The sequence below is a fragment of the Cynoglossus semilaevis genome, chromosome 20 (genome assembly GCF_000523025.1).
Source record: "Cynoglossus semilaevis isolate Cse_v1.0 chromosome 20, Cse_v1.0, whole genome shotgun sequence".
In the NCBI taxonomy this organism is placed as follows: Eukaryota; Metazoa; Chordata; class Actinopteri; order Pleuronectiformes; family Cynoglossidae; genus Cynoglossus; species Cynoglossus semilaevis.
Genome location: NC_024326.1, coordinates 10,564,635 through 10,580,051, shown reverse-complemented (window position 1 = coordinate 10,580,051; position 15,417 = coordinate 10,564,635). Strand labels below are relative to the sequence as shown.

The 15,417-nt window shown below is 44.1% G+C and overlaps 1 protein-coding gene across 3 annotated transcripts in view; it reads left to right on the top strand.

Moving 5' to 3' along the window:
* LOC103396511 (protein tyrosine phosphatase receptor type M) overlaps positions 1–15,417 on the top strand; it is a 133,618-nt gene that overhangs the window by 40,086 nt on the left and 78,115 nt on the right. For 2 of the 3 annotated variants that reach the window (XM_025066350.1, XM_025066349.1), the window contains exons 1-2: positions 7,931–8,230; positions 13,322–13,615. In XM_025066350.1, coding sequence (XP_024922118.1) covers positions 7,936–8,230; positions 13,322–13,615 — 589 coding nt within the window. In that variant the 5' untranslated portion in view covers positions 7,931–7,935. Of the gene's footprint in view, positions 1–1,646; positions 1,922–5,552; positions 5,632–7,195; positions 7,296–7,930; positions 8,231–13,321; positions 13,616–15,417 lie in introns of those variants that run through there. The other variant, XM_025066351.1, reaches the window with a different exon arrangement.

Sequence of the window (15,417 nt, the reverse complement as noted above, 5' to 3'; positions counted from 1 at the left end):
CTGATGCTGAATGTCGACCATGTTGTGTGTTCTTTTTGTGAGTGTGTGAGTGTGTTTTTAATCCAGTTGTTGTTTCTGTTTTTGCCTTCTTTCTTTACACCTTCATGATACGGCAGCGCTCCTTCCTGACTGTTTCCCACCGTGTCCTGCCTCGCTGATGTAACTTTTTCCTTAACGCTCCTCTCCTTTCCATGTTTGTGTGTGTGTGTGTGTGAAGGAATATGTGACAGTGGGCCAGCTAAATCAGATGTATGGGATGCCTAAAGTGGAGTCGTCCCCTACCTCCCCGCTTCGCCCGCCCCCGCCCGCTGGCGCAGCAGACCCCCCCCTCTCCCCCCCTCCCCCTCCTCCTCTCCTCTCCTCTCCTCATCTCTCCTCTCCTCTCCTCTCCTGTTTCATTGTGTAAACATGACACAGCTCACAGTCATTATCTGGAGCTGGAGATGGATGGAACTGTGGAGTGTTACAATCACAAGTGGACAAACTCCAGTCACTGACGTAACAAATTGGGTTTTGTGAGAGGCCTCTTGTCTGAGGAGCCGCTGATTTAGTTGATGTCATTCACTCCATAATTTAACGACCGTGATTTACATCGGCCGTGTCTGGGAGCGACGTAACAAATTGGGTTTTGTGAGAGGCCTCTTGTCTGAGGAGCCGCTGATTTAGTTGATGTCATTCACTCCATAATTTAACGACCGTGATTTACATCGGTGTCTGGGAGCGGAGCGTTTTAACTTACAGGTTGTTTGTATCACCTCCGAGCGTAATGTGCCTCCCAGTCGTTACCACACTTGAAGTATTAATAAATAATATATTTCAAACGTGAAGGGAGTCTCCGTCGGCCCGGGTCTGGAGCGCCGCTACAATGTGTGCCATCTCATTAGCGGGCCGAGCTAAATAAGACGATGACAAATGGAATATGTTCTGCATCTCCTTGAAAGTGTGCCAGCGTAATAATTCTCACTTGTGTTCTATTGGCAAAAGGGGAGAGAATCAGATTAACCTTTAATATTGAACACGGGCGATAAAATCTAAATGGGACTAAGTTGGCACCGGGATTCAAACGTATTGATTTCTCATCAATTCCTGCATCTCTGAAGGGAAAACACACACACAGACGGGCTCCAACAAACAGCATTTTTTAAATGAGTCTTTCGGTTCTGGTTTTTTATGATGAATGATAGTGATTACAGTGTTTGAAGATGAGAGCGTTTGCTCATTACGGTTCACAGGCTGCCGTTTTCACTGCTAATAGGAAAGGTCTCGTCTGAGTCCTTTACCTGAGCGCGGCAGACGTCGTTTTTTTTTTTATTATGATCCTGTTAAAGAGGACGACGTGATGACTGTTAATCACAAGTCAGTTGTTGGCTGTTACCGTGATCAAAACTATTGATGAAGATCAATCCTAATATATTCCAAAAAATATAGTCTATTTGCAACGCTGCTACTTCCTGTAGCTTCATGTTCCAATCATTTTTTACTAACCATCATAGCATAGCACCAGCGTTTTAACTGACTTTCCAAATGAAATCAAAGCTATGCTGTTTAACAGTTGTGCAGATGTAGAATATTACGATGTTTTTACTTCTTCTCTACTAAAATCACAATTTATGACTGAACTCATACCAATCTGTTTTCTCCTCCAGGTTCAGCCTTCGTGTTTGTGAACACTTCAGGACGCTTCGCAGGCCAGAAGGCCTTGTTGCTGACCCCCCAGCTGAAGGAGAACGACACCCACTGCGTCATCTTCAACTACTACGTGGGGGGCAGGGACAGCAGCCGTCCAGCTCACCTGAACGTCTACATCAAGGAAAACAACCGGCCCATGGGGATGCCCGTCTGGAACGTGTCCGCTCCGGCCACTCGCTCCTGGGCCCAGGTGGAGTTGGCCATCAGCACCTACTGGCCCAACTTCTACCAGGTGAGGAAAGAAAATGAACATTTGTTTTTTTTATCTCTTTTGGTTTGTGGGACATGTCAGCACAAAACCAGGACAGGTATTATGAGAAAGCAGCTTTTATAGTTCAGCCAAAGTCATTAAGCCCTGTTCCCTGAATGCAGCGTGAGAATGTATTATTTGAGAAGGTCCAAACAATTGCACAATAGCCCATTCACAGCACCGTGGATTATCGATTTCTCGGGCTACCTTCCATGGTATCCATGGCGATCTGTTCTCCCTCACTTCCATCTGAGCCAATTCCTTTCTTTCTCAATACCGAAAACTCATTTTGACAATGCACACGACTGCCGGGCCACGCAAGGTGATTTCACACTTCCCTGGCTGCGAGACTTCACCGAGCTCGTTCCGCGAGTCCCCAAAATGTTAATTGATACAGAGCCACCCTTTAACCTCCTGACAGGAGACTGTCCTCGCTGAATCACTTCATCAGTTCCTGGCAGAGCCGAGCCACGGCCGCTGTGATAACTTGGTTAACAAGGCGCACCACTGAGCTGCTCACTGCTGAACGGAAAAGAGGAGGTTTAATGAGGGGGGCAGGGACAAAAGACACTCACAACGGGAGGGGGCGGGGGGGCAACCGGTAACAAGTCAGCGCTCACCTGACAGAAAGAACCAGTGAGAATAGTCCGTGTTTTTATTAGGCTGATACAAGACCAGTCACTGAAGGAACAGACATGTTTCAGAAAATGTTTTTTGTCGTTTACGTCATGTAACATGTTCAATTGTTCTTTATAAAAGTGAAATTGTTGTCACACAGTGTTCTAAATTCTGGAAATCACTGAGAAGAAGCTGTTTACAAATGGACGTCATCCGATGTCCGAGGGCAAGTCAAAAACATGTTTGAGTGATTGAAATAGACAGAGCTGCGTCTCTGTTTGTAACTGTTCCAGATCGGCACCGACAACAGGGGCAAACGTGAGGTTGCTAATGATTTTAGCATCTCCCAGTCAAGAAGAGAGGGACGACGCTCCAAATGATCACTAATTAACAACACAGCACTAATTATAGGTGTCTTTAATTGCATAGTATCCTATGTAATTGTCACAGGGATGCCACCTGATACTTGGAAATTATTTTTTAATTACCACTAAGCCTTTTAGGCGCCGTGAGCCTTTGATAATTACTCCTCTGTCAGGTTGCTTTTAAAAACTTTTAATTGAGATTGTCATTGTCGCCGGAACCTGCAGAACATTTGCACGCGGAACTACAGCGAGACAGTGACGTCCTCTGCATGTCCGGCACAGTCACTGGTGAAGGTGTGCCTCCACGCACGCCGACGTTGAAAAGTCCATTTTTAGCCTGATATGCAGCGGTGCAGCTTTACAAAAGAAAAACCTTAATGTTCTCATCTATCTTGATTTCAATACAGTAGCGCCTGTGGCAGAGCTAATCAATCCTGCTGTAATGTAGTACTTAGCCCAGTCCCCGCGGGCCGGGCGCTGTGGTGATGTAGACGTTGAATGCTGAGTTCACCGTCTGCCGCTCTGACAAATGAGAACGGTGAACTTTCCCTCGACATCAACGGCCCTCGTCCCATGTGGATGTTTTCACTCTGTGGGTCAGGCCCAATTATGCACTGCACCACGGCTGATGTTGGAATCAATTATATCACAGCCATTAGGCGGACTGACTGATGCCTGTTGTACAAACAAAGGATTTCAATTAGAGAACGGGGGCCGGTTAACTTGTCTGGTGGCGATATATGGGGTAGTTGGCCTTTTAATTTCCTTTAAATTAGCCTGTAATGAGGCCATAATTGGCACCCCAGACATTCACTTTCATATTTCACCAGATGGAAAAAGAAATTCATAATTAGACACGCGTATCTGAAGGCGTCCTGCGTCCCTGATGAGGACGTGAGCGCCACCGTCCGCTCCTCCACAGGCCTACGGTGCTGAGAGGAATCTCATGGGTGGCGTGTGTGTGTGTGTGTGTGTGTGTGTGTGTGCTGCACAGCTACAGCTACAGCTACAGCTGGCAGGACAAAAGTTTGGTGATGATTCCATGTATGGGACCTAGCCATTAATATAGCATTGATCTGAAAATGCGAGCTCGTAGAAGGGGAGTGATGGCATGCAGAACATGTGGGTGAGTGCGGTGTAACAGGTCTGGGCACCACACCCTGAGTTTGGGATGGGACTGGCATTCTGTTTCCTTTTATATCACACTGCAGACCGTGGACCACATAACTGTGACGGTCTGCCGTGACACGCCTTCTGCTGCAGCTTGGAACCATGTGTTTTGCAGGAGGACTCGGCCCCTAAAATAGTCCTGCTGTTGGGGCCAGCGCCGCACACTCGTACATGATTTTAGGGTTTCTGTCATCGGCGTCGTCAGCACAGAAACACCAGACACGGAGCAACTGTGAAGAGTACCAGCAGGTCACGGTCTGAACCAATGAGACGGCTGGCATTTCACATACCTTTGCTGTGGTTGTACTTCAGTGATGTCATCAGAGCCTCCTGTGTGTATGTTTATGTTTTAGGGATATTTGTGGTTAACTGAAACATATTTGTCTCATCTCTCTATGATACCCATTTATAAAATAATTTCATATTTTGGTTTGATATTGTCAACTAACATGAAATCTAATTTTTTATAGTATGTTTTACAGATTTCACTGCTTTAAATATATATGTTTTATGTCACATCCTACATTGGAATTAAAGGATACAGTTGAGTGTAAAACTGCAGGTCTTTGACAAAAAAAGACACAATCTGTCAGTTTATAGTAAAAAAAAAATTTAAAAATGTCCTAAAAGAAGAAAAAGAGCTAGAACAAGTGTAAAAGTTTGTAAATGTCTGGTTTACCAATGCTAACCCAATGAAGAACCTGTGTTTTGCGGTTAAAATTTCTGACTTTGTTTAATGACCACGTCCGTTTTCTATGTCGGTTTTGTTTTAAGCATCAAAGTCCTGCTGTGAGATGAGCAGCTGCTCCTCTGTCTCTTTGGGGACTTTTAAAGGGCCACTGACCTGTCAGTGTTCACCTTGGCTGTGTCTTCTCACTGGTGACTGACGGTGCGGATGAAAATTAACAATTTGTGATTTAATTTAAATCTGATGCTGAACTCAGGTCGGTCAGTGAGATTTACAGAATCACTGAAAAGAATCGGACTAATCCCTTAAATCTGAAATATGTGGACGACGCCGTAAAAAGATTTACAGACAAATAAAGCCAACCTGCCTGAAGGGGGCAACATCAATAACAGAGAAAAGAGCTGCAAAATGACACCGTAAAAGAGCAGAAAGAAATATGTTTTGAATTTAGCCGGATCAGTCTTCAAGCCACAGGTTGATCTGGTCCCCCTCCCCCCCCCCCCTGTTGGTGCTTGTCACCACACGGTGTGTTAATCGTCTCAGGGCTCAAACTTAATTTAACACTTGCATGTCATAACACCCATCACCCGTGACATATTGTGGAAATAACGTCAGCCGCCCTGCAGCTGTGCGACCAACTGCGGCTCAGCTAGGACCAGATCGTATTAGCCGTAGCTGGACAGGCGGGGGGGCGGGCGGCCTCACTCAGGTGCCATTTGGAGCCGTGTGGTCATTTATCAGTGATCTTATGAGTCTCCCTTCTCCTCCTCAGATTGTGTTTGAAGCTGTAACCTCCGGGCAGCGTGGTTTGCTGGCCATCAAAGACGTCGTGGTCCAGGGCCACCAGTGCAGTAAGTCCTTTTTTTTTTTTTTTTTTTTAATCCCCTTCGCCATAAAAGAATATCATCAAAGAGACATTGTCCTTTCCATGACACGCTCCCAAATACCTGCATGGTTGTTCTGTCCAAGGCCTATCAGTGAGACAGGAGGCCTTCAATGACAATATGCTGCAGTCAGTGCAAAGTGTAAACCTCCCCCCCCCCTCTCCCCCTGAAGATTTATGTTCATGCAGTTGACACAGTGAAGTGTGCTCAGGATATAATGTTTGAGTGGCTCTGTTAAACTCTCCTTTGAGAAAGAGATGAAACAATGCCAAAAAAAAAGTATTAAAATAACAGCACACGCTGCTGCTGCCGCTGCTGCTGCCGCTGCTGCTGTAGATGTACCAGAGTTTTGCAGGCTGGATTTGGAAGCCCAGTGGGCCGTATCTGGCCCACGGACCATAGTTTGCTCAGGTCTTATGTTGCAAAATATCTTAAATCTTTTAAAATTGATTTTTGATTTTGCGTCTTTCAAATTCACATTAATATTCATCGTAGAATCATTTGTAGTTTTTCTACACAGCCGTCCATCAGGAGTCTTCGTGGTCCATACAACTCACCTCACCTTCATACAGAGGTTTTCACACTCCTCGTTCTCCGTCAATATATTTCATTGATTTCAGTTCTTGGTTTATCCGTCACAGCTTAAGCTTCAAGCACCGGTTGTTAGCGGCTTATAACGTAGAGACCATGTAGAAACATATAGTTCACAAATTAGTTATCAGTCGGATGGAAACGTATCTGGAAGCTGCTGTTGTGTGTAAAGGTGAACGACTGAATCAGTCGGATGTTTTTTTTTTTTTATGACAGTTGAGCAGCAGTCAGCCCTGTTTCAGTGATAAGCAGAGTGATCAGTGGAGCTCCTCACTGCAACACGGCCAATTAATGTTCTATAAATATGACCGTGTGGAACTCCCATCACAGAGGTGTGAACGTCCTCCGTCTCTGCTACCTTCATCACAGACGACGGCATAAAAACCAGGAAGAGACTGCTGTCTTTGTCGCCCGAGGATTAGGTCAGAAAATGTTTCCCAAAGATGAGAGTCTCGATGATGAGAGTGATAGAATTAGCTTCCGCCAACTCTTTGGAGATTTGGTTATGTTTTGAATCAAGGTTGCTCCACAAAGTTGCCCCATTTTCTCCCATGTAGTAGAAGTTACTGTCGTTGGATGTTTCCAGTCACTGAGCTCGGGGCAAATGAGCACAGTGTGTGAAAACGGCCGCTGCCTCCGGAGGAGGGAGGAGGAATTAAGGAGCAGCAGAAATGGGAGTTAGGTTGTCGGAACGTCAGCCTGCGGCTCCTCACGTTAGATTTATTTAGGTGATATTTAACATTGACACCCAGTGGTGAGATAAAGAACACCGATCAATCAGAGCTCCTCTGTTTTCTGACTTAATGCACAAATCTGAAAAAAAAAACAGTTGTGACTATTATACACCGTGGAGATGAATGAAACACCACTGTGGTGACTGATGATGAAGAGATGAAGATTTTTTAACTAGCTTTTCTGTCTTTTTAAAATGTTTTATCAGTGAACACACCGCACTTCCTAACTATAAAGGGAGTGGAGGTCAATGCTGGACAAACGGCCTCTTTTCACTGCACCGTCAATGGACGCAAAAGGGACAACTTCCGCCTCTGGAATCTGAAAAGATCTTTGATCATCTTTGATCATCTTTTTACTGCTTTTTCTTGGATAAAACATTTATTTCATTTCATTAACTCACTGAAAATCTGAAAAAAAAATCCACAGGTCTATTAAACCCCATCCCTCAGTTTAGTTTTAGGAATTTTCCTCAGTGACTCGGTGGATTACAGACTAACAGATTATTGGTTTGTGCTACACATTTGTTAGCATTGATTCTACAGATTAGGACTTCAATTAAAAGAACTTCATTGGACATTAATTTTTTTCACCACACATGAATTTCTCTGCTGTTACATTTTTTTATTTTCTATAATCTAGATATTTGAACTTTGTCAGGTGTCTACCACACACAGTCTGGCAGAGACACGGCTGTGAGCACGTGATCAGTGGGAGCGCGACGGCGTGTAAAGGTCCTTTGTCAGACACTCCGTCATTTTAACAAACACATCCTCATTAGCACAGGAGCAGGAAAACAAACACAAAACGAAGTCCCGCGAAGACACTAATGAAGAAATATTAATAATGAACAAATGTCCCCCATCTGCCTGCTGCGGGGGTGACAGCTGGGGAGAGACCACTGTGTGTTTGTGTGTGTGTGTGTGTGTGTACGCAACACTTTGCTAAATGTATCCCTTCCATTGGCAGCCAGTGGGAACAATGGAAGCGCACACTGTCAGGCCACTTTGTTTATTAAAGCTTTTACATTTTAGGGCTGACTTCGGTGTCTGTCTCACTTCCAAACAGGGCCTGGGAGGACGGGAGGCGCCGATGAAAGCCACTAAACCTTGGAACAACCGGCGGTTCATTGGCACTTTCGACGTGGAGAACACGACCAAGGGCGACTCGGGATACTACCGCTGCATTGTCCACTCAGACAAAGGCGTGGGTGTGTCCAATTATGGGGAGTTGACCATAAAACGTAAGTGTGTGTCCTACAGCAGGTTACAGCGACTAGAACGGGGACGTGTTGCGTTAGCGTCACCTTCGTGTCCGGGGGGGAAAGTTAACGCAAAAAGAACAAGATACCACTGAGGCCCGAGCACGAAAAAAAAACCTCTTAAGTGAGAGTAAAACTGCAGTCTTTTCACCCGTGATGATGAATACACGCTCTGTACAGAGTCCGTCCTTGACTGAGCGACATTCCACCAAAAGAACACACAGACGGGAGCAGCAGGGTCCTCAGTAATCTCACTGATATTTCACTTCTGCAGTCGTTTGATATGAATTTATGGAGTCGTCCCAACTAAATCCTGCAAGGCCTCACTTTCCTCCAGCCCCATCGCCTGGTAATGGCCTTCTATATTTCTTCACCTCAATTTTCTCCCCATGCTCTCAATTGAATTTACTGCCCCGATTTTTTCCCCCCTTCTTTTTTTGTCTCCAAGCTTTATGTGATTGATAGGTTTAATCCTGGCTGTCCAGATCGAGGTCTGTCAATCATACAAGAATGGCCGGGCTCAGACACAGCATATTGAGGGAGGGAGATAAAGTCTCTGTGGCCGAGTGTATCAGTGGGTGTCAGTGGTGCACTCAAAGAAAATTTACTGACACACTGGAGGCACTTTAAACGACCGTCGTGCTAAAACACAATCACTCGCACATCCTTGCACTTCCACGTACAGGCCAGACAGCAGTGCTGTGGCGGAGAGCAGCTCTCAGGGTGTAGAGATACATTTTTAAGCCAGTCATATCTGTTAAAGGCAAAGTGCTTTTTTTTTTTTTTCTTTACATAAAATATTTAAAATTACACAATTTCAGGATTTAGGAAATGATTGGATCTCGTATCGCGTTCCACTTTAACTTCTGCAGAGATTTCACACCTCAGCAGTCCCGGCGTACGCCGAAGGAAGAGAAGAGGCGTTTTCCACGGTTATAAATGTCACACATAAAGCTGATATCTTCTCTTATCGCACCAGTCATAAAACAAGAGCTCAACCCTCCCAGCATTGTGTCGCAGCCGTAAATCTCCTTAAACATGTAGGTGCCTTAACATGCGTGCCTTATTTTTGGAAGAGTGAACGCGGAGAGAGGGGCTGGGTTATGAGCCGGCATCGCACCCCCAACCTCTCGTTTCAATAACCTGCTGGGATTTTTTTTTTCTCAATGCTTGATTATTCCAGGATAACCACTTTGACTTCCTTGCTGGTGTTCAGTCAGATTTATGTGGAGGTTCATTTCCTCCCCCCATTCACAAACTGTGGGGGGTGGGGGCTATTGTTCGTCTGTCGGTTCTGAAGCGGTGATTATCCCTCCCTGCCCCCGTTCTCCCCCCTGGTTAAGATCACCTGCAGCCCCTTGGAGCAGAGGACAGCAGGTTTTTTTTAAGTTTTCCTCTCGGAGCAGAGGACAGCAGGTTTTTTTAAGTTTTTGATGTTTTTCTCAACAGCTCACCCAGAACTAAAACAAGTTCAGGGACTTATAAATCATTGAGGAAGTGACATCACTGGCCATTCATTGGACGATGCAGTGATTTGTTGTTTCCCATTGTGTTCTTTGACGTTGTTGTTGTTGTTGTTCACCACCACAGGACTCACACTGAACAGAGTAAAACCCTAGATTTATGAGTCAGGTCTTCCTTCATTGTCTGTCCGTCTGTAAACAACAACACAGACAGGAAGTGAGGAATTTTAATTACATTTTCTGGTTTCTGGTTGCACCCCGACTAACTAATTACCAGATTCTGGTTGTGATCTAGAAATTGAAACAAATTAAACGTTTCTTTTTTCTTTTGCGACCCTGCTGCTCCTTGTGCTCCCGCTGATTTCTACTCATTATAAGTCTTACTGAAAACTACAGGCAGCAGATTAAAACAAACCTGTTCCGTCTTGGACAAGAAATGGAAGAATAATTTCTACCATTTTGTGAGTGACTGCGATCTTATTTCATGCTGCACAAGCCGTGATTGGCCTCACAGTTGGATATATTCAAAGGAGTCGAGTTATGGCACCGAGACACTGGAGGAGTGAGCTGCAGCTCTGTGCTCATCAATGTAGTACTACGACTAGTACTTATATATACATATATATATATTTGAAGTCTAATTACAGCAGAGTTAAATGTGACCTTTGGGAGTTATCGTCTAAAAAAAAACTAGTTTTCAAAAAATAATTGCATTAAGAAGGTCAGGGGAAATCTGTAAGCTTTTCTTTTCCCGTCCTTTTTCTTAACTAAAATGTCCTCTCCTGTAGACAGGACTATTGTTGACCTTTGACTTTAAGATTATATTATTCCTACCTGATTGCTCTTCTCACTGAACAAAGGAAATTAAACGATAAAAGGGTGCATTTTCCCATTAAATAGTGAGATCAGTTGCTCCACTTCAATAGTTCTGTGCACCCTAGAGTGATCCGCTACCCCTACTTTGGAAACTGCAGTGTCAGTGTCAGTGTCAGTGTCAGTTGTGCATTATTGACAATTGTGTTTTTCAATCTCAGCTCTCATTAGTGTCATTTCTTCTTCCTGGATTTGTATTTTTTTTCACCTGAGTTTGTTGATGAGTCATAATCAGTTCAGCGTTGACGCCTGTGTGTCCGTGCACGTGTGCGCCCCCCTCTGTATCCCTGTGTTCTGGCAGGCAGGTGGTGCTGTGGAGGAGGGCACAGCTGTCACCAGACTGTAAGCCTGCTGCACGGTCAACATCATGACAACAGCTGCTCGCTGACCCCCCCCCCCAGCGCTCGGTGCAGTGCCGCGTCCAGGGCCCTGCTGTCACGGCGCTGTGTTGCGAGGATTAAACAGTGGGAAATGTGTTGTTAACGACTGGCACTGTCGCAGCATTTGATGGTATTTCGCTATGATAATCCGGCGGCTGAACGCAGGATTATTGCACCTGCGGAAGTTATTTGTTTGTTTGTTACTGTCATGCGTCACGCTGCTTTGTGGCCGCAGGTTGATTACAGCAAACATAAGGTTGGACGTCCAAAGGAGATATTTTCTGAAAGGATAAATAATCAAAATGAAGACGGTTTTATTTAGATTCATCTCCTGCAGGTCAGGTTTTTTTTTTTTTTTTTAAGAACCGTCCAAGAGATTAAAAAAAAAAACTCTAAGGCCAAAAGGAATATAAAACGTCTGTTTCCATTTATGACATTTCAGTTCCAGTTTGTGTTTTAAAATATTACAAATGCCAAACATAATCACCCTGGTAATATTTTAGATAAATGCCACTCTGCTGCAGTGGAGCCCGTGCTGTTCTGTGTTGGTTCAATGAATCTCAGCATATTGCTCCTTAACTCAGTTAAATCCCTTTTAAGACATAACAAAAAAAAACCCATCAACATAAGTCTGTGGTTGAACCCAGATTTTTGGGTCGCTTTATTTGTCTGTCTGGCTCCAGCCGGCCGACCCGCGCGCTGCGTGCAGGTCTGGGAGAGGACCCGGCGGATTAGCTGGTTCACTTTGGGTGATGTTTGACACAGCAACTTTAGAAACATGGATTAATGGGAGTTTAGGAGCTGCAGCAGAGGTCACTGTGGGGTAACCATCTGCTGAGGGAGAGCCTGCAGATCTACCCCGGACCCCTCAGTCTGCTTTTTAATACGCCTGGAGAGCTCTCCGTGACAAGTCGCTGAGAAGGAGCCAGGCGACTAATGGTATAACTCTGTTACACGTGTGCGCTCATTAGAGCTCCTGGTGGCGGCCTCTGGGACGCACACTATTGTAGTACGTGACAAGGCTGGATTCATCAGCAGCACTTAAGCTGTGGGTCACAGCGCTCAGTTTTTGGTTGTGTGAGGAGTTGGAGGAGGCGTGGAGAACATCCCAGCATGCACCTGGAGGCCTTATCACCTTGAACAACAACCATCAGTGGTGTCAATGGAGACGCAGAGATTGATGATTTACGAAAGAGAAAATTCTAAAAGCCGTTCTGACCCTTTTTCAATGACGGCGACGATACGGCTGAAGATAATTAAAACGAAGACAAGTCTCCAACATTTCTGCTGAGAACTATTGAAGTGGCCTCCATTGTCTCCGGACTCCGTCATGTTATAATTAAATCCTGAAAATATACCATGGTTGAAATGACTCGTCTGACATTTTGAAAAGCCTCATTAAGGCAGAAGTGGCACGAGGTCGAGGTAAGATTAGACAAACAGCTGTGACGTAACTGAGGAAGGTCAGCTCCAAGGTCATCATCCAACAGTTTTCTCTGAAAGAAGAAAAAGTTTAGAATTCTTTTAGAAAACAGGGGCAGAAATTGATTTTTTTTTCATATCCTTTATTTTCTCCATGTTTTTATATTGAGATTCATAATTTACTTTTTTTTTATATGTCTCAACACTGACACCTCATTTAATGAGAATTACGAAGTTCAGGGTCAGGCTATTGAATTCCTATTGTGTGTTAGATGTTCAACGTGGTACGAGTGAGTTGACAAAGGAAGGTATGAATATTACCAACCTTTTATACCCAGTATTCATCAACCATCACTGTCTCTGAGTTTAATTTTAAAAAGTTTTATGTGGAAAGTGATAAAAACAAAAAAAATTCCACATGTGGGACTTTTAAAACCGATCCTTTGGTCCATTAGTGATACTTAGAAAATCTAAGGAGAAATTGAGCCTGAGAATTATCAGCTGTCCAATTCCAAATGCTGCCAATGGCGTTTGATTGAAATCAATACCGTGTGGAATAGTGTTTGTCATCCACACCACGGGCAGGTCACTGTGAGAATGCACCAAATCACAGGTGTCAGTCACTGCAGAACCGATGACGGACCGATCCATATGTCTGACAGGTACCGCTGATTGTTCCCCGACTCTCCTTTAATGTCTTGTTATGTGAAACACAAGAACAGAGTCCAGGGCGCTTGACTTGATTTTTAAATTTTCAAACCTCCAGATGAATGTAAACTCAAAGTATTAATTATTGTATCTAACATTTTTAGACATCCAGACTGACTGAGCCACGTCATCTGGTCGACCGAGGGCTTCCTGTTGTAGCTAACGTTAGCTTTGGCTAAATTATTGCATCTCGTCTAACTCTTCATCAACCTTCCCCCCTCCCCCAGAGCCCCCTGTTCCCATCGCTCCACCACAGCTGACCGCCGTCGGTGCCACCTATCTGTGGATCCAGTTAAATGCCAATTCCATCAACGGGGACGGGCCGATCATCGACAGGGAGGTGGAGTACCGCACGGTGTCGGGCACCATGTACGACCTGCAGCCCGTGGACAAGACCACACACAAGATCGGCCATCTGGACCCAGACACAGAGTACGAGATCAGCGTTTTGTTGACCAGACCTTTGGAAGGAGGCACTGGAGCCCCCGGGCCCCCCCTGAGGGCCAGGACCAAATGTGCTGGTAAGAGTCCGATGACCTCTACTCACATGAACCCTTTTAATGCCCTCCTGATCCATCCATCTATCTATCTATTTATCTTTCTGTCCTCTTTCAAATCTAAGAGCTGACAGCCCGTGTTTATGATTTATCTTTCTGTCCTCTTTCAAATCTTAGGGCTTATAATGAAGCCTAGGTCACTTTGTGTCCGTGCAAAAATTATATTTAAGTAAAGTTTCAGAAACCAGTTGCTTCCTGTTATGGAGGTTGAAGGTTAAACCCACAGCCTTCATGTCTGTCATCTTCAGACGTGAGCGCCGGTGTTCACACACGTTACCTTGTACTTCACAGCATCATTAGCCCGCAGTAATGAAACGTTCACGCTGACCTTCCTCACCGTGTCAGATATCAGGCTTCTATAAGAATATTTAATCTAAAAAAAGATGAAAAATAATCATAAAGGACAAGTAAAGGGAACTGAACCATGTCTCTGCAACAAACACTGAAGAAGGAGTTCAATGATGTGTCACTGAACTGTTTGTTCAGTAATAAAATCATCGTTACACTAACTGACACACACGTCAGTGTTGAATGTGAGGACATTAACAGACGTGAATTAGTTTGTTTTTCACTGCGTTCAGCAACAAAAAAAATCCGAAAATCACTTTTCGGTGTGAAGGTGGAGACAGTTGTGCAAAGTCAAACTGCTTGGACTCGTCTGTGCTGTGGTTGCATTTAAAGACTGAACGTCGTTGACTGTGCCATGAACCGCTGCTTAGTCTGCAAAGTGTCTGAGTGAAGAAAACATAAATCACAATCAGAAATACTTCATTTGTTCCTGGCAGGAAGTTGTCCATGTGACTGTAAGGTATAAATGTGAAGTTAAGCAGTAAAATTAGGAAATTAGGAAAATACACAGTAAAGTATTTACAGTTTTTGCAACACTATTTCCCAAATGATTGAATAGTAAATATAGAAATTGTTCAAATTTGACAGATTGAAAAAACAATTATTAAATAGATCAGAGGATTCTGACCACATACAGGGGCAGAGCAAACAAAATAACTTTACTTTAAAATAGACTATAAATATATTTATATTATGAACCACTGCATGCAATAATAACAAAAACTGTTAAAACAGTTTTTTGCTTGTTGTTGGCAAAGTGCCTTTTTACACATTTTATTCAATGCACCATTGTATTTGACTGTGCTGGATTAATCTGGTAGTTATTTCTGCTGTAGACAAAGTCCTCTCTGCATTGTTTCCACCCATGATCCTTCATTAGATATGAAATATGGAAATCATTTGTCATTAATCTAAATAATATATTCAGCAGTAATCACAAAAAAAATATAAATTAAAAAAAAAGTTCTGTTCCCTGGACATCACGGACACAAAACACAAGTCAGCAGAACACACCTGTGTCACAATAATTGAAATGATTTACACTGACCTCGATGTGTGGCGCTAAAAACTGTCCAAAAGTGTACTTGAAATTCCTACGGTATGTAAATGCCTCGTGGGCTTCTCCATCCATTAGCAGCGCAGATACAGGAGCCGGCGGTGAATTTGGAGTGACGGCTCTAAGTGTGGAGCGTGACGCTGTTTGCTGTAGTGTGGGAGACTTTACCTCAAACCTAATGCCTAAACACACACTGTAAACACAGAGTCTAATGTTGTACAAACTGCCCTTCTTACCACATTAACCAGCTGAATTCCCATGACGTCCCAGGATCTCAACTCTGGGAGCAAAACAAACCCAGCATCAGCAATTTCCCAGGCTATTGCTGTTAGGTGTCCAGAGAAATGCTGATGAAAATTAG